Genomic DNA, 22,068 nt, shown 5'->3' on the forward strand with positions numbered 1-22,068 from the left:
TCAACCCCTAGATCTGTGAACATAATAAATGTCTCCTATTGTTTTAAGCCACTGTTTTGGGGTGGTTTGTTATATAGCAACAGATAAAACTTTTATTCCTCTTACTGAACCTTCCTGGTTTGGCTACGAAAGTTCTATGGTGGCCTCATAAACAGATTAAAAGACAGTTAATTTATTTCTTTCCAATCCTTATGCCTTTTATTTCTTATTCTTGCTTACTGTACTAACTAGGACCTAGAGTATAAGGTCAGGGAGAGAGAAGTATAATGTTAAGTAGAAGTGGTAAGAGTGAACACACTTATCTTGTTCCTGATATTTTTTTAAAACAATGCTTTCCTCATGTCATCATTATGAGTGATGTTGTTGCAGTTACCTCTTAGAAATCTTAGAAGTTCCCTTCTGTTTCTAGCTTGCTATGTGTCATTTTTTTTTTTTTTTGAGACGGAATCTCGCTCTGTCGCCCAGACTGGAGTGCAGTGGCGCAGTCTCGGCTCACTGCAAGCTCCACCTCCCGGGTTCACGCCATTCTCCTGCCTCAGCCTCTCCGAGTAGCTGGGACTACAAGCGCCCGCCACCACGCCCAGCTAATTTTTTGTATTTTTAGTAGAGACAGGGTTTCACCGTGGTCTCGATCTCCTGACCTCGTGATTCGCCCGCCTCGGCCTCCCAAAGTGCTGGGATTACAAGCGTGAGCCACCGCGCCCGGCCAGCTATGTGTCATTTTTAATCCTCAGCAAGGACTTTAAGTAATCTTTCCATACTTATTGAGATAATCATATGGCTCTTTCTCCTTTGTTACTGTGGTGAATTATAAGATAATCTAGGCCAGGTGTGGAAGTTCACGCCTGTAATCCCAGCACTTTGGGAGGCCGAGGCAGATGGATCACCTGAGGTCAGGAGCTCGAGACCAGCCTAACAAACATGGTAAAACCCCGTCTCTACTAAAAATACAAAAATTAGCCAGGCGTCGCGGCTAACGCCTGTAATACCAACTACTTGGGAGGCTAAGCCAGGAGAATCGCTTGAACCCGGGAGGCGGAGGTTGCAGTGAGCCGAGATCGCGCCACCGCACTCCAGCCTGGGCAACAAGAGCGAAACTCTGTCTCAAAAAAAAAAAAAAAAAAAAAAAGACATTCTAATGTTAGCTGCCCTTATATTCCTGAAATAAACTTAATGTGAACATGATGTATTATCTTTTTAATACATTGCTATATTCAGTTTGCTAATCTTTTGTTAGGATTTCTACATCTATATTCACTTGCATTCATTTGCATTATTATGAAACATACCTGTAAAACCAGCTGGCCCAGTGTTTTCTTTGTGGATTTTGTTTATTAATGTCTTTAACTGTAAGTGGACTCTTCAGACTCTACTTCTGCTTGAGTCAGTTTTGGCAAATTATATTTTTCTAGGAATCTGTTCCATTTTTTCTAAATAATCATATTTACTGCCATAAAAGTGTTGGCAGTATTCAATTCACGCTTTCTTTGTATACCTGTATTTATGTGCCCACTCTTTCTCCTGATATGGTTTATATGCACCTTCTTTCTTTCTTGTTTGATTGCTCATGCTCGATCTTGACAGAGTTGATCAGTCTTACCAAGGCTAACATTTAGTTTGGTTGGTCCCTTGTGCTGTAACTGTGATTTCTATTTCTGCCCTTTTGTTGTTGTTACTTCTTTCTGCTTTTTTTTTTTTTTGCTTATTCTCTTATTTTTACTCTAAATTAGGTTAGACAGCACATTAATTTTAACTTTCATTTTAAAATACCGGGCCAGGCACGGTGGCTCATGCCTGTAAGCCTAGCACTTTGGAAGGCCGAGGCAGGCAGATACTTAAGGTCAGGAGTTTAAGACCAGCCTGGCCAACATAGCGAAACCCTGTCTCTACTAAAAAGTACAAAATTAGACGGGCCTGGTGGCACGTGCCTGTAGTCCCAGCTACTAGAGGGGCTGAGGCAGGAGAACTGCTTGAACTCGAGAGGCAGAGGCTGCAGTGAGCTGAGATCACACCCCTGCACTCCAGCCTAGGCAACAGAGCAAGACTCCATCTAAAAAAAATAAATAAAATATAATATAATATATTTAAGACAATATATTTTCGTTGCAGTACTGTTTTAGCTGCTTTACACAAGTTTTGATAAGCAGTATTTTATATACTGTTTATTTTTAAGTATTTTTAAGTTTCCATTATAATTTTGTCTTGATCCATGATTTAGAAATGTTAAAACTTCCAAATTTATGGAAATGTTTATCTTTTTATTAATAACCTATATTTTAATTGCATTAAAATAAAAAATTATGAGCTATAAGATAGGAATTCTTTTTTTTTTTTTTTTTTAGATGGAGTTTCGCTCTTGTTGCCCAGGCTGGAGTGCAGTGGCGCAATCTTGGCTCGCTGCAACCTCCGCCTCCCGGGTTCAAGCAATTCTCCTGCCTCAGCCTCCTGAGTAGCTGAGATTACAGGTATGCACCACTATGCCCGGCTAATTTTTGTATTTTTAGTAGAGACGAGGTTTCTCCATGTTGGTCGGGCTGGTCTCAAACTCCCGACCTCAGGTGATCCACCCGCCTCGGCCTCCCAAAGTGCTGGGATTACAGGCATGAGCCACGGCGCCCGGCCAGGCATTCTTAAATTTTAAGATTTACTTGACAGCCTAGTCAATGGTCCATTTTTTACAAATAGACCATGTCAGTCCTAGAAAAATGTGCATTTTCTAATTGCTGGATATAGGGTTCTATGTATTTTTCTTCTTCTATTAAGGTTATTATATAAATCTATTTCTTTACAAATATCGTGTCTTATTAAGAAGCCCATGAACATGGATTTGTCAATTTCTCCCCAAAATTCTATTCATTTTTGCTTAATACATCTTGGGGCTACTTTATTAGCTGCATACAAATCTCAGAGCTGATACTGACATCTGCATTCGAAGTAGTTATGCCATTTGCTAAGATCATGGGGGGAGCGTGCAGGAAGTATAGAAGTTTTCCCTTCCTTCTTCCCCCTCTAGTAACTCATTTAAAAAGTATGTTTATTTGAGAATTTTTTTGCTTTGTAGAGCAACAAACCATGGACTATGTAAACCGACACTACCAGAATCATGAGTCTCTGTGTTAATTTCCTTTAAAATCTGACTATTTCACATGGATGAACCTTGAGGACAGTATGTCAAATGAAATAAACCAGTCACAGAAAGACAAATACTGCATGATTACACATATATTCAGTGTCTAAAGTAATCAAACTCATAGAAACAGAAAGCAGAATGCTGGCTGCCAGGGGCTGGGGGAAGAGGAAAATAGGGAGTTTTTCAATGGATTTAGAGTTTCAGTTATACAAGATGGAAAAGTTCCAGAAATCTATTGTACAACAATGTGCATACAGTTAACAATACGGTTAATATACACCTACAAGAAATTTATGGTATGGGTTTTTAACACACACACACACACACACACACACACACACACACACACACACAGACTGTTTCATGGCCAGTGAAAAGACATGACAGTTGACCTAATTGCTGGTACTCCCTTTTAGACCAAATAGTAAACTGGATTTCTACCTGTACTGCAAATAGGAAGATCTCAAAATTTGGCAGGAGTCTCTAATAGTATAAAGACATTTCCCAAAGTAACCATTACAAGCTACTCTCTTTTCAAACAACCAAGTTCTTGTCCATCTCTTCTACACTGTCTCACAGTTAACTGAGACAACTGAGGCATCTCTAGGTTGTAGCAATTAAATGAAGATTGTGGACCTCTTCAAATCCTTTCAATTTTCTTCCTTTTTTGAGACAAGGTCTCACATTGCTCAGGCTGGAGTGCGGTGGCACAATCACAGCTCACTGTAGCCTCAAATTCCTGGTCTCAAGCGATCCTCCCTCCTCAGCCTCCCAAAGCGTTGGGACTACAAGCATAAGCTACTGCACCCAGCCCAAATTCTATTTTAAAATATCCTTTTTCCTTTATGTTTCTCGTATTCAGAACTCCAAATGTAGTTTCCATATGTCAGTCTGAGGAGTGGTGCCATGGTGAGTGTAAAAGAATGATGTAAGATTGTTTAAAAATAAACATTTCCAGACCGGCTGAATCCAAATCTAGAAAAGAAAGATCTGGGACTCTGAATTTTTAAAAAATTATTTTTCCATTCCCCTTTATTTACCTAGCTTGGGCTACCATTCTTTTTCTTAAAAGCCGTCCCTGCCTCCTTGGGCAGAGCCTCTTCTCAGCTCCATCGATGCACTGTCGTATCTTACAATATCTGTAACATGCTTATGTGTTAATCTCCTCAAGTATACCGTAAATTATTCGATACATAGCATAGTATCAAACACGTAGCTGGTTTTCAACAAATGTTTTCTGAACCAAATCAACAACTGTCAAGTACTATATATAGAAATGCATTTAAAAAAATTTTTAGAGACAGTCTTGCTCTGTCACCCAAGCTGGAGTGCACTGGTGCCATTGCAACTCACTGCATCTTCAAATTAATCGTCTCAAGTGATCCTCCTGCCCCAGCCTCCCGAATAGCTGGGACTACAGGCATGCATCACCATGTCCCAGATAATTAAAAAAAAATTCTTTGTAGCGATGGGGTCTCACTATGTTGCCCAGGCTGGTCTCAAACTCCTGGCCTTAAGCAATCTCCTACCTCAGCCTTCCAAAGTGTTGGGATTATAAGCATGAGCCACAGCACCCAGCCAGAAACACATTTTTAAATGACATAATGACTATCAGTTGGAAAAGGTACATCAACACCATCCCAGCTTTTTAAAAATACACATTCTTGAGCCCCTCTGGACTTAGTGAATGAGAACCACCACCTCCAATGGATGAGACTACCACTCACGGGAAAGAGGCTGTTGAGCTGGTATTTGCAGAAGGAGAACTTTGACTGAGATGGGTCAGAGAGAGGAGGGGAAGAATATTTCAAAAAGGGAATGACATATTTGAAGCCACTGAAGTATTAAAAAGCAGTCACGCTAGAAGAACTCCAAGTGATTCAGTTTTACTGAAATGAATAATTTCTAGGAAAATGGCTAGAAAAGATTTAGAGAGGTGTGTAAAGGGGTCAATCTCCAAAAAGCCCAGTAGGATAATGCTAAAGAAGTTTAACTTTTTCATAAAAATTGTGCAGCACTATTAGAGAGGGGAGTGGAAAACACACTTACATTATACAAAGATTATTCCAGATACCATGAAAATGGACTGAAGTGGGAACAGAAGGGAAACAAGGAGACTGGTTTGGAGGCTACTGTAACGATGAGGAAAAGCATAGTAGGGCCTGAACCAAGCCAATGTGAACAGAGAAGAAAACAGATTTGAAATACATTATGGAGGCTGAGCACGGTGCCTCACACCTGTAATCCCAACACATCAGGAGGTTGGGGCAGGTGGACTACACGAGTCCAGGAGTTTGAGACCAGCCTGGGCAACATGATGAAACCCCATCTCTACAAAAAATCTGAAAAACTAGGCCGGGCGCGGTGGCTCACGCTTGTAATCCCAGCACTTTGGGAGGCCGAGGCGGGCGGATCACGACGTCAGGAGATCGAGACCACGGTGAAACCCCGTCTCTACTAAAAATACAAAAAATTAGCCGGGCGCGGTGGCGGGCGCCTGTAGTCCCATACACTCGGGGAGGCTGAGGCAGGAGAATTACGTGAACCCGGAGGCGATTGTCTGAAGTGAGCTTCCGAGATTGCGCCACTGCACTCCAGCCTGGGTGATAGAGCGAGACTCCGTCTCAAAAAAAAAAAAAAAAAAAAAAAAAATCTGAAAAACTAGCTCAGCATGGCAGCATGCACCCGTAGTCCCAGCTACTCAGGAGGCTGAGGTGGGAGAATCACCTGAGCCTGGGAGGCAGAGGTTGCAGTGAGCCAAGACGGTGCCACTGCACTGCAGCCTGAGTGACAGAGCCAGACCCTGCCTCAAAAAAAAAAAAAAAAAAAAAAAAAGGAAGAAAGAAAAGAAAAAAAAAAAAGAAATAGAAATACATCATGGAAATGGAAATTAGTATTATTTAGTGACGTGAGAGATGAATGAGGGAAGAATCTGTTTCTGGCTTCAGAAAATGTGTAAATAATGGCACCACTTATAAACATGGTGAAAAGGAGAAAAGGCAGGTGTGGGGCTAAAGCCAGTAAAGGGTGTCAGGGAGGAACACTCACTCAGTGTGCAGACATACTGAGTCTGAGGTGGCTACAGGACACCCAGACAGAGATGATGACTTGGATACACAGACCTGTAGACAGAAAAGTCCAAGACTGCAGATGAGATTCAGGGTCATAAGCAGAGATGGAAACTAGGCCCACAGCAGATGAGATCATTCATCCAAGTGTTACAGTGAGAAGGAGAGAGAAACAGACTCCTGAAGAAATAAAGGCAAAGTGAGGAGGAGACACCCTGAAAATAGGGGAGCGGCCAAAGAGGAAAATCAGAAAAATTACAGGGTTAGGAAAAAAGGCACAGTCGGCTAGGCACAGTGGCTCACACTTGCAATCCTAGCACTTTGAGAGGCCGAGGTGGGCCAATCACTTGACATCAGGAGTTCGAGACCAGCCTGGCCAACATGGTGAAACACTGTTTCTACTAAAATTACAAAAATTAGCCGGGGGTGGTGGTGCATGCCTGTAATCCCAGCTACTCGGGAGGCTGAGGCAGGAGAATAATGTCAAAAGTCACAGAGAAAGAAACCAGTGGAAAGTCTCTCGTTGCATTTGATAACTACAGCTACAGTGCTTTTAGAATAAGTTTCAGTGGGGAGTCTGGGGAAGAAGCATGGGCTGAAGTGTGCATGGTGGGGAGGATGGAGAGACAAATGGCACATTGATTCTTTTAAGCCTGTATATAGGTAAGAGATGTCCATCCATGTAGGTAAGAAAGGAAGTGGGGGCTGGGATGGGATATAAGGGTTGAGACAAAAGAGAGCGAACCACATTTATACAAAAGAGAAGTTATGAGATAGAAAGAGGCTGAAAACACAAAAAGCAGTGATGACGAAGAGCAGGGCCCATGAAGAGGATGGGGACGAAGGATTCGGCTAGGACAGAGGGAGGGGAGGCTTCTCTCCTGGGACTTTAGGGAAGGATAGGGGCAAAAGAAAGTGAGTTTCCAGGTGACAGAACATGAAGCTAAGGTGGTGTTTCCTGATTTTTACAACTTTTATCTGTAGAATTGAAAGCAGGACGATATTCTGAGCATGGTGAGGAGCTCTGAGAGATGATTTACTCGGTGCAGAGCTGGAGCAGGGTGCCAGTGGGGCTGACGAGGGCGTGAGGACAGCAAGGCACCCCCAAGCCCACCTAACACCGGAGTCCACCCAAGGCACACGCTCATTTGCCCAAAGGGCAGAGAGGACGAATGACTGATTTTTCCTAAGTTGGAGCTTCACAAAATGGTGGAACTAAAAAATCCAGTTATTTTTTAAATATAAAAACAGCAAGAAAGTTATTAATAGTTAGGTTAGAGGACGAAGTAATTTGCTTCACTACATTTTTTAATCGAAATTTCAATTCAATACATTTCCAACGTCACAATACATGAAAAAGTCAACTAAAGATCCTGCTGAAGTCAAAGAGCAGGTACAGTGGGAGTAAGCAAGTGAAAGCTGGAGTGACAGAAAGTAGCCCTCAAGGCAGCAGTTTCAGATTTCAGAGGTGAAGATGACTAAAGGTCAACGTCAGTGGAGCTGAACAGATCTAGGAACTCTAGCACAATGAGCCGTAGTTCTTTCCCAGAGACACGAAGTCACCCAGGATGAGGAAGGTGGGAAGGAGAGGGTAAGGAGAAAGACAGTGAATGACTGAAGTCAGGAGAGGAGAGGCACCAGGGCGGTGTGGGGATGTGCTGACCAGCACAGGCCTTGGAAGAGATCATTTCCATTTGCAGGCTGAAGCGTACTGGCTCAGACTAGAAAATCCTGTGGCTACGTGAGAAGCAAGAATGAGCAGTCTCCATCTGAGAGATCAGGAGAACATGGCTTACTAGGGAGGCGTGTGTGGGGAGGGAGGCATGTGTGGGGAGGGAGGGGGCAAAGAAGAAGAAGAGTAGGGAGAACATGCACTGGGGGCTGCTCCCAGCAGAGCACAGCTCCAGAGGACAACCACTGCATGGTCCGCAGGAGGGAAGCTCGGTTCTCTCAAGGCTAAGGTGCTTTTCAATGAGAAGGCATACAGGAAGAGCCTGGTCCCAATGATGATGGAGGGAGGCCTGATAACGCACATTTTAAAGAGCGTCTCCCTGCAGCCTTCAACTACAGGTATACAACATTAAGTCTAAAAGCTGAGGAGACAAATCATAAGAGTTTTATTGATGTATATACTTGAGGATAACTTAAGTTACAAATGTTTTTACTTTAAAATAAAATGTCTCAATTCCAATTAAAAAAAAATTATCAGCTGGGCATGGTGGCTCATGACTATAATCCCAGCACTTTGGGAGACTGAAGCAGGTGGATCACTTGAGGTAAGGAGTTCGAGACCAGCCTGGCCAACATGGTGAAACTCCATCTCTACTAAAAATACAAAAATAAGCCGGGCATGGTGGTGCATGCCTATAATCCCAGCTACTTGGGAGGCTGAGGCAGGAGAATCGCTTGAATCCAGGAGGCAGGGGTTTGCAGTGAGCCAAGATCACGCCACTGCACTCCAGCCTGGGTAACAGAGTGAGACACCCTCTCAAAAAAAAAAAAAAAAAAATCCCATTTAGATCAATTTGATAAAACGAATTAGGGGACTCAAATGTAGTGCATCCAATAATTGCAATTACAACAAATATATAAAAATTAAAGGCAACACCAGGTTAGGGAAGGAGGATGCAAGCAAGAGGACTGTGGCCCCAGAAAGGCAGTGCAAGTGACCCTCTGATGGGAATGCTTCACTGGTTTGCATCCAGACTGTGGTGGTGATCCCAGGAATCTACAAGTGATAAAACTGCACAGAACTTACACACACACACAAACAAGTGCATGTAAAACTGGTGAAACCTGGATGGACTGTATTGTTTCAGGTTCCCAGATGTGATATTGGACTGTAGTTACGCAAGATGTTACCACTGGGGGAAACTAGGTGAGGGGTATACTCGATCTTTCTGTATTATTTCTTACAACTGCATCCAAATCTACAATTTTCAAAATCAAAAGCAAGGTGTACAACTGGAAAATACTGTCTTCAAAACTCATGGTAACATTAGAGAATTATTCTCTGCAGCTCAGTGATTCTCAATCAGAGATCTGGAGGCAGGGGAAGGGCACCTAAGTATCAGAATTACTGCCCACACCTGCTATTCCCTGAACGCACACCCACACCGGAACTGCCACCGTGATGAGCCACATGTTTTGGAGGAAGTGGGTCATATCTTCAAGTGTGCTGCAACTGAAGAAAATGGAAAACCACTCTTCTAGCTACTTATCTTTAAGAACACTTCTAACTGGTAGTAAAGAAAAAAGCATGTAAGAGAAACATAGCATTTAATAGTAATTTATAACAAACATGAAATATTTTGAGAGACTGCTTCTCATTTGATTTGCCCAAAATCAGCCAATACACCCTTCTTGGAAATGTATTTGGTCAACATGAGAAAAACATTCTATTCATGTAAGAATAAAAATAAGGATTTTTTTTCAGTAATTGATGGATTTTTCAGTGGTACATCCAGACCCTAAATATCTTATCTATAACCAATGACTACAATGTACATAAAGGTATACAGTCTGTGTCCTTGAACAGAGTGAAATGGTTCAACCTACACAAGAGATCTCAGCAGGCAGCACCATACCCTAGTCAACAGGGGAACAACCAGAAACAAGCAAAAACCAGAACGTGATCAATCTGATACTGTTTTTCAAGTCCCTACTAACAAGGAGCCCTAAAGAGAAAACCTATGTTTAGCCCACTAAAGTCAAACATAGGGAAACATGCTGAAGCAGGAAGGAGGCCCAATTTAATATCTGAATAAGCTGCATGAATCAGAACAAAAAATAAAATCACTGCATGATGAATACACCAAAGAACTCTAGTATTATAATTGTTCACGCAATTGTGTGTGTGTGTGTGCGCGCGCGTATGTGTATACATCATAATTTAAATGTCCGACAACAGGAGAACTTATGCAAAAGAGTGGTATATCCAAAGCCACTGTCAAAGCAATTAAAAATTGTGTTTATAATAAAAAAAAGTTTACAATGTACTGCTAAGAAAAGAGCTACAAATGAGTATGTGGCAAGATTCTAATTTTCCGTTTAAAATGCATGTTTATTTTTAAAAACTCCAAAGAATATAAACCCAAGTTATTTATTTTTAAATAAGTTTGTTCCTTATACTTTTCTCTGTTTTCTAAGTTTTCTACAGCGAGTACATACTACTCTTATAACTTGGGGAAGCAAAAAAAACCAAACTACGCCAATAACTATTTTAAGCAAAACTTACAAAGGCCATGGAATGATATGAGAAAGAAATACATATGGATATTATATAGACATCTATAATTACAATTATTTTAAAGAAAGAAAAACTGTGCATAAGAAAAACAGGTTGTGGGAAATACACCAAAATAATGGTGCCTATGTTTGAAGGATGAAATAATTATGGGTAATTATTTTTCCTTCTACTATTCTACACCTTTAAATTCTTATTTAAAGAATGTGTCTTATGTAAATAGGAAAAAAATTACTGTATTTATCAACACTGACCCCAAGCCCTCCTTTTCACTACATCCTGTCTCCTAAAACAAACCAAAAAATACACATGCACACACACCCACAAGTACTTACACGGGCTTACATCTCTGTATCTGTTTCGATTTCTGTTTTCTGGAAACTTGGCCACTCTATGAGGATAGTCATGGGACTCATTTCGAATTTCCTTAAAATAACAAAAATATATTTTAATATCCCTCTTAAATTCTCCACAGCAAAACATATCTTCCCAGCCAGTGTAAAATAACATGAAGCACTTATGATATGCCAAGTACTATGGAAAGCACATTGTTTACATCGATTAATCATTTAATCCTCACAATACTAATGGAAACGATTTTCTTCCCCATTTTACCTGTGAGGGACGAAAGGCTTTCAAAGGTTAAAAATCCACCAAAGATCCCATAGCTAGTAAGTGGCAGTCCCAGGATTGAAGCAAGGTCCTTCAGATGCCAAAGTCTGTGCTCTAGATCTGTTTACTTACTGCTAATTAGGCTCTATTCAACACCTACAAGCAAGCATCAAACACCTTATGAAGCAGAATTAATGCAATGGAAGTATCTATGGTCAGCCACATCATATTCAAATTCTGACTAAAACTCATAGCATCTACCTAAATTTTGTAGTTTCTGCCTGAAAATATTTATTTCTTCATGTTCATGCTATTTAACTGTTACTTTATTTTGAACCCAGAAATATCCTCAAATTTTATTTCTATCATGTTTGTCATTACTTCTCCTTAAAAAAAAAAATTATTTCTAGAGCCATAAATGTTCAGCAACAAGCCTGGCGCAGTGGCTCACGCCTGTAATCCCAACACTTTGGGAGGCCGAGGTAGGCGGATCACCTGAGGTCAGGAGTTGGAGATCAGCCTGGCCAACATTGTGAAACCCCAGCTCTATTAAAAATACAAAAATTTGGCCAGGTGCGGTGGCTCACACCTGTAATCCCAGCACTTTGGGAGGCCGAGGCGGGGGATCACCTGAGGTCAGGAGTTCGAGACCAACCTGGCCAACATGGCGAAACCCCATCTCTACTAAATACACAAAAAATCAGCTACGCGTGGTGATGGGTGCCTGTTAATCCCAGCTACTCGGGAGGCTGAGGCAGGAGAACTGCTTGAACCCGGGAGGTGGAGGTTGCAGTGAGCTGAGATCGTGCCATTGCACTCCAGTCTGGGTGACAGAGCGAGATTCTATCAAAAAAAAAAAAAAACCCAAAAAAATACAAAAATTAGGCCTTGCGCGCGGTGGCTCACGGCTGTAATCCCAGCACTTTGGGAGGCCGAGGCGGGTGGATCACGAGGTCAGGAGTTCAAGACCAGCCTGGCCAAGATGGTGAAACCTCGTCTCTACTGAAACTGCAAAAATTAGCCAGGCGCGATGGCAGGCACCTGTAATCCCAGCTACTCAGGAGGCTGAGGCAGAAGAATCGCTTGAAACCGGGTGGCTGAGGTTGCAGTGAGCCAAGGTCGCACCACTGTGCTCTAGCCTGGGTGACAGAGTGAGGCAGAAAAAGCAAAACAAAACAAAACTTAGCCAGGCCTGGTGACGAGCGCCTGTAATCCCAGCTACTCAGGAGGCTGAAGCATGAGAATCACTTTAACCCAGGAGGCGGAGACTGCAGTGAGCTGAGATTGCGCCACTGCAACAACCAGCAGGCCTGAGGCTCATCCCAGGTGCCTTCGGGTTCTCTGCATTTCAACGTGGAAGACATTCTGTAAGGCTATGTCCACACTAAGCTCTCACTACTGATGTATCCAGAATGGCCAGGTTTGATCTCCCAGGAAACGGTGTTCTAAGAATTCAAGTAAATACAGAAATGTAACAGAAACCAAAAAGAAAGCATGTTTTAATAGCAAAAATTAAACTGTGCTTTTGCTCACATTATCGCATGTAAGAAAAAGCATCTTAAAAGTTAGGTGCCATTTTGTTTATTTGTTTTTATAGAGATAGAGGCTCACTTTTTGCCCAGGCTGGTCTCGAACACCTGGGCTCAAGTGATCTACCTGCCTCAGCCTCCCAAAGTGCTGGGATTACAGGTTTGAGCCATCACCGTCAGCCGAGTATCTGAAGTTTTTATTTATGGAACATGATGCACAAATTTCTAATATGAAACTTCTCCATTTTTCTGGAAGTGAATGGACTGGTAAGAGTACTTTTGCAAGATATAAGACACTGTTATTAGCCTGCAACATGGAAGAGAAATTTAATTTTATCCCTTCCAAATGGAAAGTTAATTGACTTAATACCATTTATTGGTTTCTGCATTAATCAGTAACACCTGCTCTATCATAAACCAAGTTTCAGCACACACAGGAATCTGTTTCTAGATCCTCATTCTACTTCACAGAGCATTTGCTTGCCCTTGAGACAGTATCAAATTTTAGTTACTACAGCTTTGTAATCAATGTATCTGGAAGGCAAGTTGTCCCCTATTTATTCTCCCCATTTGCACTGTAGTTCATGATATTTTAAGTAATTTGTAGTTTTCTTCATAAAGGTATGCTAAAGGTTAGCATAAATGTATGATAAAGGTTTCTTCTTAGATATCTGATAGGTTTTGTCGCTACTGTAAATGGGATTAAAACAACAACAAAAAAACCTATTGGCCATTACTAGTGTATAGGAAAGATATAGATTTGCAGGGAGGGCAGGCTTAAAACAACAGGCAGAGCAGGACTCCCTCCACTTCTTCCACTTCTGTGATACATACACACCCATTCTCCACACTTAAGGCCATCTGTCAGGTGCAGATTTCTATTTTTAGCCCAGAGAAACACATTTCTTTGTGTGCACTACATAAAAGAGGGTAAGGCCCCCAGTATAGTGGTAGGGAGATTTAAAATTTACAAAACACAGTACAACAGCCAAGTTATTGGGGTAAAGAAATACATTCATAACACAAATACATTTTCTCAGCTAATAAGATCTCTTGCATTGAGTCCATTCTTTCGAATCTCCAATATTGTTCTACTTTAAAAAAAAAATTTCAGTGAACTTAGAAGAACCAATATTTCAAAAAGCAGCTCCCAGAGGTGCATATTAGCTGTTTATTCTAATATCCTCTTTCTCTTTCTTTTTCTTTTTTTTTTTTGAGGCAGAGTCTTACTCTGTTGTCCAGGCTGGAGTGCAGTGGTGTAATCTCAGCTCACTGCAACCTCTGCCTCCCGGGTTCAAGAGATTCTCCTGTCTCAGCCTCTTGACTAGCTGGGATTACAGGCATGTGCCACCATGCCTGGCTAATTTTTGTATTTCTAGTAGGGACGGAGTTTCACTCTGTTGGCCAGGCTGGTCTCGAACTCCTGACCTTAAGTGATCCACCCGCCTCAGCCTCCCAAAGTGCTGGAATTACAGGCGTGAGCCACTGCACCCAGCCCCAATATCCTTTCTTTCTTACTAAAGGTATCTGCTTTTGTTTTCGGACCACAATGAGCCCAGCTGAAAACTATTTGTCCCAGCCTCTAAGGTCCTGTGACAGTCTGGCCAATGGGAATAAGCAGAAACCACTGGGTTGGGCTGCAGTAAAATGTTGACAAAGAGGACTGGCTCCAGGTACCTTTGTCCTCACTGCTGCCTGCCTGGAACGCAGGTTTTGCTGTCGGGGGTGAGGGGTGGGAACAGGCAGGAGCCATCCTGTGACAACAAGGTAAAATGCACATTCCTAAGAAAGGTAAGCAGAAATACCAGCATTGAGTCATGGATGACATCAAGAAGCCACAGTAACAGCCCTGAAGTCTCTCTCCAGAATTCATATCACATGAGAAACATAAACTCTTACTTGTTAAATCAGCTGTTGATTAATTTTCTTTCCCACGTAGCTAAATCAGGTCTGTAACTAATATACGCAGCAAAACCAAATCTCAACAACAACTAGATCTGACACTGATGAGGCATTTTCAGGAATACCCAAGACACAAAAATAAATAATTTTATAAGCACATTGCATAAGCAATAAAATATATAGTGCCTGTCTAAACGGCATTAGGAAAGCAGACAGCTGAGCTATTCACTAGGTCTATCACATAAGGCAAAGCCAGCTCTACTTGTGTTCTGGAGCTAAAACTTTCCCCTTCTATCACAGATTCCGAATGTTTCCCTCTGGGCACAGTGGCTTGACACCTGCAATCCTGGTGCTTTGCGAGGCCCAGGTGGAAGGATCACTTGAAGGTAGGAGTTTGAGACCAGCCTGGGCAACACAGTGAGACACCAGCTGTGCCAAAAATTTTTTTTAATTAGCTGGGGATGGTGGTGTGCATGTGTAGTTCCAGCTTCTTGGGAGGCAGAGGCAGGAGGATTGCTTGAACCCAGGAGTTCAAGACTGTAGTGAGCTAGGATCCTGCCACTGCACTCTAGCCTGGGCAACAGAGTAAGGCCCTGTTAAAAAAAAAAAAAAAAAAGTTTCCCATCAGCAGTGAAACCTGTTAATCCAAGGTTTCTCAGCCTCAGCACTACTGACATTTTAGGCTGGCTAATTTTTTTTTTTGAGGGGGGGGCAAGTGGGGACTGTCTTGTGTATTGCAGGATGTTTAGCAGCAGCATCCCTGGCCTCTACCCATCAGATGTCAGTGGCACCCGTCCCTGCATCTGTAACAACCAAAAATCTCCCCAGGCATTGCCAAATGTCCTTCGACAGCAAAATCCATCACGAATATATCCCCCACCAACACGCAGTTCAGAACCACCGTTCTCATTTAATACCAAACCACACCTTTAATCAAAACTACATCTAAATGGCAAGGATCTTTGCTTTAAAGTATAATTTAACCAAAAATTTTAAATCTAATTATTTTTAATATGATTTTTGCTCAAAAAAAGCAAGGAATAATTGAGTCACTAGTTAATTTCTTTCTTAGTGGCAATGATCCAAAATGTAGGCAACTCATAGCACAAAGATATCTTTGACAGTTACTTACAACGTTGAAAGGCTTTCAATAAACTAAATGTCTAATGACAAAGAAAAGACTAGTTGAATAAATCGTGGTACATCCAACTGAGTATCATGCAGCTCTTTTAAAAACAGGCCCTCATACCAAATTGGTAGTAGCATAAACTCACAATCTCTTGGAAAGATAATACATGACATAAACAAAGGATGAACAAATCAGTAAATGGAACTGAGCTATTATTAATACATGCTATTTAGTAAAAAAAAAAAAAAAAAAGAAAATCCACTTAGCTCCTTAGCTGTATTTGAAATTTAAACACACATGTGCATTGCCTACATTAAGACCTTTTTCCATAGTAGTCTAATTTTTGGAACATTATGAAATGGTCCATTCTAATTAATGGCCTTATAGCTTATCTCCATGCCCAAAGATTTTAAATTCGAAACATACCTACTTTCCTTTTTTTTTTTTTTTTTGAGACAGAGTCTTGCTCTGTTGCCAGGCTAGGGTGCAGTGGTGCGATCTCGGCTCACTGTAACCTCAGCCTCCTGGGTTAAATCGATTCTCCTGCCTCAGCCTCCCGAGTAGCTGGGACTACAAGTGCCCACCACCACGCCCGGCTAATTTTTTTTTTTTGTATTTTTAGTAGAGACGGGGTTTCACCATGTTAGCCAGGATGGTCTCGATCTCCTGACCTCGTGATCTGCCCGCCTCAGCCTCCCAAAGTGCTGGGATTACAGGCATGAGCCACCGCACCCAGCCTGAACATACCTACTTTCAATGTGTTTACTTTCTCCTATTATTTCACCTCCTAATATTTTCACATAGTAACATTTAATCCCTTTTGAAATTTACTTTGAGAGAGATATCTATATGTCTTCATATATATGTATGGCTTAAAATAAGGAACTAAACTGATTCTACTATAGAAATAATTTTGCTGGGCTCAAATAATGGTGGGTTGAAATGTAAGAGTAAGATTTTTTATATTCATCTAGCTACTCTTCATTTCATAAGCAGTAACTGTGCCTAAATGGTACTGTTTAAATACAGGGACTCTCAAAAGTCTCAGGACTACTGCTTAAGAAATTCCAAAAGTATACTTTACATAAAGTCATCATTATACTTTGTTTTTCATTGCAACAAGCCTTTCAAGAGAATCACAAAATTCAGAAGGTCATCTTTAAGCAGACATTCATAGAATCCTCAAACTAACTTGGTGTTATAGGATGGTCTGGAAAGAAACTGAGGCCAGGTGCTGTGAGTCATGCCTGTAATCCCAATACTTTGGGAGGCTGAGGCAGGAGAATCACTTGAGACCAGTCTGGGCAACACAGAGAGACCCCCATCTCTATTAAAAAATTTTAAAATTAGCAAGGCATGGTGCTACACGTCTGTGGTCCCAGCTCCGTGGGAGGATCACTTGAGCTCAGGAGGTCAAAGCTGCAGTAAGCCGTGATCACACCACCGCACTCCAGCCTGGGCAACAGAGCAAGACTCTGTCTTTATATATATTAAAAAAAAAAAAAAAAAAAAAAAGAGGCTGGGCACAGTGGCTCATGCCCATAATCCTAGCACTTTGGAAGGCCGAGGTGGGTGGATCGCCTGAGGTCAGGTGTTTGAGACCAGCCTGGTCAACACGGTGAAATCCCACTAAAGCGGGCAGATTGCCTGAGCTCAGGAGTTTGAGACCAGCCTGGGCAACATGGTGAAACCCTGTCTCTACTAAAATAAAAACAGTGAGCTGGGTGTCATGGCTTGCGCCTGTAGTCCCAGCTACTCGGAAGGCTGAGGAACGAGAATTGCTTGAACCCAGGAGGCGGAGGTTGCAGTGAGCCGAGATCACGCCACTGCACTCCAGCCCCACTCCACTCCCAAGAAAAAAAAAAACAAAAACAAAAAACCAAAGGTTAAAATGATGTAGCCACTTTAGAAAAACAAATGCTGAACAAAGAGTTAACATATGAACTAGCTATTCTACTCCAAGGCACATACCCAAGAGAAACGAATGCATATGTTCACACAAAAACTTGGACACATATGTTCATGGTAGCACTTTTAATAATAGCTAAAAGTAAAACAATCATTTGTCCATCAATTGATGAATGGATAAACAAAATGGTATATTATCTATATAATAGAATTTTACTAACTTATAAGAAGAAACAAAGTAATGATACATACAACACAGATGAAACTTTAAAACATTATGCTAAGTTAAAGAAACCAGCCAGGCGTGGTGGCTAACGCCTGTAACGCTAGCACTTTGGGAGGCTGACGCAGGTGGATCACGAGGTCAGGAGATCAAGACCATCCTGGCTAACATGGTGAAACCCCATCTCTACTAAAAATACAAAAAATTAGCTGGACGTGGTGGCAGGTGCCTGTAGTCCCAGCTACTTGGGAGGCTGAGGCAGGAGAATGGCGTGAACTCGGGAGGAGGAGCTTGCAGTGAGCCGAGATCGCACCACTGCACTCCAGCCTAGGCAACAGAACGAGACTCGTCTCAAAAACAAAACAAAACAAAACAAAAAGACAGATACAAAAGACTACACATGGTATGAGACCAGGACAGGGAAATCTGGAGACAGAAAGTAGATTAGTGGTTGTCAGGGGCTGGGATGTGGGTGAGAATGGGGAATACCTGTATGTACTCAATCTCTCCTTGGGGTTTTGAAAATATTCTGAAATTAAGATTTAGTTCCACAGCTGTGAATATACTAAAAACCACTAAACTGTACCTTTTAGGTGAATTTTATGGTATGTGAAATATATCTTGGCCAGGCGTGGCGGCTCACGCCTGTAATCCCAGCACTTTAGGAGGCCGAAGCAGGCAGATCACGAGGTCAGATAGAGACCATCCTGGCTAACATGGTGAAACTTCATCTCTACTAAAAAATACAAAAAATTAGCCGGGCATAGTGGTGGGCACCTGTAGCCCCAGCTACTTGGAAGGCTGAGGCAAGAGAATGGCATGAACCCGGGAGGCAGAGCTTGCAATGAGCCAAGATTGCACCACTGCACTCCAGCCTGGGCGACACAGCGAGACTCCGTATCAAAAAAATATATATATATATATATATATATCAATAAAATCGAAAAAAATAAAGTTGAAATTGATGCTTTGTTCAATCAACGAAATGTGTAATAATGAAGTACTTATTTTCAACGTAACATACTGGCATGGACAAGAAAATAAGAATTACATGACCAGACATGGTGGTTCACACTTGTGATCCTAACACTCTGGGAGGCTGAGGTGGGAGGATCGCTTGAGTCCAGGAGTTCGAGACCAGCCTGGCCAACATGGCAAAATTCCCGCCTCTACAAAAAATACAAAAACTAACCAGGCGTGGTGGTGTACACCCGTAGTCCTAGCTACTTGGGAGGATGGGGTGGGAGGATCACTTGAGCCTGGGAGGTTGAGGCTGCAGTGAGCTGTGATCACTCCACTGCACTCTAGTCAGGGTGACAGAGTGAGACCCTATGTAAAACAAAAAAAAGAAACAAAAAAAGTAAATGTTCCAAATAACTGCTATTTTTTAAAGTGTAAAATATTTACATTTTCACATAACTATTCCTAAAACTCATTACAAAACAAAAATGTAAGAAATATCATTTAACCTTTTCATTACACATTAAGCCTCAGGGGATTGTTCAAGCAAATACAGCTCTTTATCTCTACATGGCCACAGAGTGCTTTTAGTTTTTATGTGTGACTTGCTTGGAGAGAAACAAGTAACTTTACCTTTTTTTTTTTCTTTTTTTTCCTGGAAGCCCACTGAATTTCTGATACCTTCACCCCTCACCTTTTTTATCTGAGATCTTCTACAGTATCTTTACCTTTTAATAAATTAATATATATTCACTGTTAGAACTTAGGACTCTACTGATGAGCCAAAAGGAAAATTAGTCAAGTCTACTACCACAAGATTCAGGGATAATCTAAATTTCCAGGATTTTTTACTTTATGGTTGAATCGATATATGTTTCTTTTTTTAATAAACATGGGACTATGCAAGCATATTATTTATATACCCCCTTTAATCTCCTAAAACAATACAGATCTCTTTTCCTGCCAATATAGTCCCATCATCATTTTTAAAGACTACTGTCTTAGTCCATTTGGACTACTGTAACAAAATATTAATACCTTAGGCTGGGTAATTTATAAACAACATTTCTCACAGTTCTGTGGCTGAGAAGCCCAAGATCAAGCCGGCAACACACTGGGTGTCTGGGGAGGGCTTGCTCTTTGCCTCAAAGATGGTGCCTTCCTGCTGCATCTTTACATGGTAGAGGGGGAAGCAGGCTCCTTCACGCCTCTTTAATCCCATTCATGAGGGCTCTGCACTCACGACCTAATCATCTCCCAAAAGCCCCACCACTTAATACTACTGCATTGAGGATTTAGGTTCCAATATATGAATTTTTGGAGGGACACACATTCAGAGCATAGCAACCACAAAATGCAAAATCTTTTGTTATAGAATATGCTATCATTGGCTGGGCACGGTGGCTCACGCCTGTAATCCCAATACTTTGGGAGGCCGAGGCGGGCAGATCACAAGGTTAGGAGATGGAGACCACCCTGGCTAACAAGGTGAAACCCCGTCTCTACTAAAAATACAAAAATTAGCCAGGCATGGTGGCAGGCGCCTGTAATCCCAGCTACTCGAGAGGCTGAGGCAGGAGAATGACGTGAACCCAGGAGGCGGGGCTTGCAGTGAGCCGAGATGGTGCCACCACACTCCAGCCTGGGCGACAGAGTGAGACTCTTGTCTGAAAAAAAAAAAAGAATACGCTATCATTTATTTTACCCAATTCCGTCGGCAATTAAATTTCAAAAACTTCACAATTACTAGAAACAATATGATGAACATCCTTAAACACTATTGTACATACTTTCTTCAACTTCTTGGCACTTCTTTTTTTAAAAAATAGAGATGAGGTATCAACATGTTGCCTAGGCTGTTGTTGATTTGCTGAGCTCAAGTGATCCTCCCACCTTGGCCTCCCGAAGTGATAGGATTAAAGGCATGAGCCACCACATCCATCCCTCCTTGGTAACCCTTTAAAAATAGAAGTCTTGGGGCCAGGTGCAGTGGTTCACATCTGTAATCCCAGCATTTTGGGAGGCTGAAGCAGGAGGATCCGTTTGAGGTCAGGAGCTCGAGACCGGTCTGAGCAACATGGCAAAACCCCGCAGGTAAAAAAATAAAAAAATAAAAATTAGCCAGGCATGGTGGTGTGCGCCTGTAGTCCCAGCTGCTCCGGAGGCTGAGGTGGGAGCCCAGGGAGGCTGAAGCTGCAATGAGCCAAGATTCTGCCACTGCACTCCAGTCTGGGCGACACAGTGAGACCCTGTCTCTAAATAAAGAAAATTTGAGGCTGGGCGCAGTGGCTCACGCCTGTAATACCAGCATTTTGGGAGGCCAAGGCGGGTGAATTGCTTGAGGCCAGCAGTTCAAGACCAGCCTGTCCAACATGGTAAAACCCCATCTCTACTAAAAATACAAAAATTAGCCAGGTATGGTGGTGGGCACCTGTAATCCCAGCTACTCGGGACACTGAGGCAGGAGAATTGCTTGAACCCAGGAGGCAGTGGTTGCAGTGAGCTGAGATCGCGCCACTGCACTCCAGCCTGGGTGATAGAGTGAGACTCCAACAACAACAGCAAAAAACAAAAAACAAACAAAACAAACCAAAAACACTCTGGTCCAAGGCAGGAGGATCATTTGAGGCCAGGAATTCAAGACCAGCCTGGGCAACATGGTGAAACCACGTATCTACAAAAAATAAAAATAAAAATAAATAATAAATAAAAATAAAGCCAAGCGTAGTGGTGTGTGCCTGCAGTCCCAGCTACTTGGGAGGCAAAGCTGGGAGGATCGCTTGAGCCCAGGAGGTCAAGGCTGCAATGAGCAGTGACTGTACCACTGCACTCCAGCCTGGGTGACAGAGTGAGACCCTGTCTCAACAAACAAACAAACAAATAAATAATAAAATGAAATAAAAATGGAACTCCTCAATCAAGGGCATATTTTGCCAATATTTCTCAAGAAAGACTGAAAGTGAGGTTTTGCCTCACACTCAACAATATCAGTACTTTTTTTTGTCCTCAGATGTTGTCAAGATTTTTCTGTATTGCTTACTTTCAGATGTACCTTAAACTTTCTTTCGGCTGACTTAAAAAAAAATACACTATAGATATGTGCCAAGTCTTCATCGGAACTGGGTTAGCTTCTCCATTTGAGTCTTCCTTGCCGCTTAATATTGAGTTTCGCTTCAGTCTCCTCTGTTCCCTTTCAGGAACTTCTATCACAGACTTGGGGAAGTGCTCTCTCTCCTAACGCTCATTTCTCACACCTTTTTCCTGAGTTCTGAGAGATTTTTCTCAAGCCACCTCAGTGTTCTGCATTATCTACTCTGCTAGTTGGTACTGAACATTCTATTTTAACAATTGTGTGTTATAA

General features: G+C 41.9%; 1 protein-coding gene across 7 annotated transcripts in view; it reads right to left on the minus strand.

Moving 5' to 3' along the window:
- Window positions 1-22,068, minus strand: part of PTPN2 (protein tyrosine phosphatase non-receptor type 2) — a 101,014-nt gene that overhangs the window by 64,872 nt on the left and 14,074 nt on the right. For 6 of the 7 annotated variants that reach the window (XR_009213520.1, XM_032152860.2, XM_032152862.2 and 3 more), the window contains exon 2: window positions 10,780-10,870. The exons of the other annotated variant lie outside the window; for it this stretch is intronic. Coding sequence is in view for 5 of the 6 variants with exons in the window: in XM_032152860.2 (XP_032008751.1) it covers window positions 10,780-10,870 (91 nt within the window). In the remaining variant the exon portion in view is untranslated. The remainder of the gene's footprint in view (window positions 1-10,779; window positions 10,871-22,068) is intronic. 7 annotated transcript variants of the gene reach the window in all.

The sequence above is a fragment of the Hylobates moloch genome, unplaced genomic scaffold, assembly GCF_009828535.3.
Source record: "Hylobates moloch isolate HMO894 unplaced genomic scaffold, HMol_V3 SCAFFOLD_5, whole genome shotgun sequence".
NCBI lineage: Eukaryota > Metazoa > Chordata > Mammalia > Primates > Hylobatidae > Hylobates > Hylobates moloch.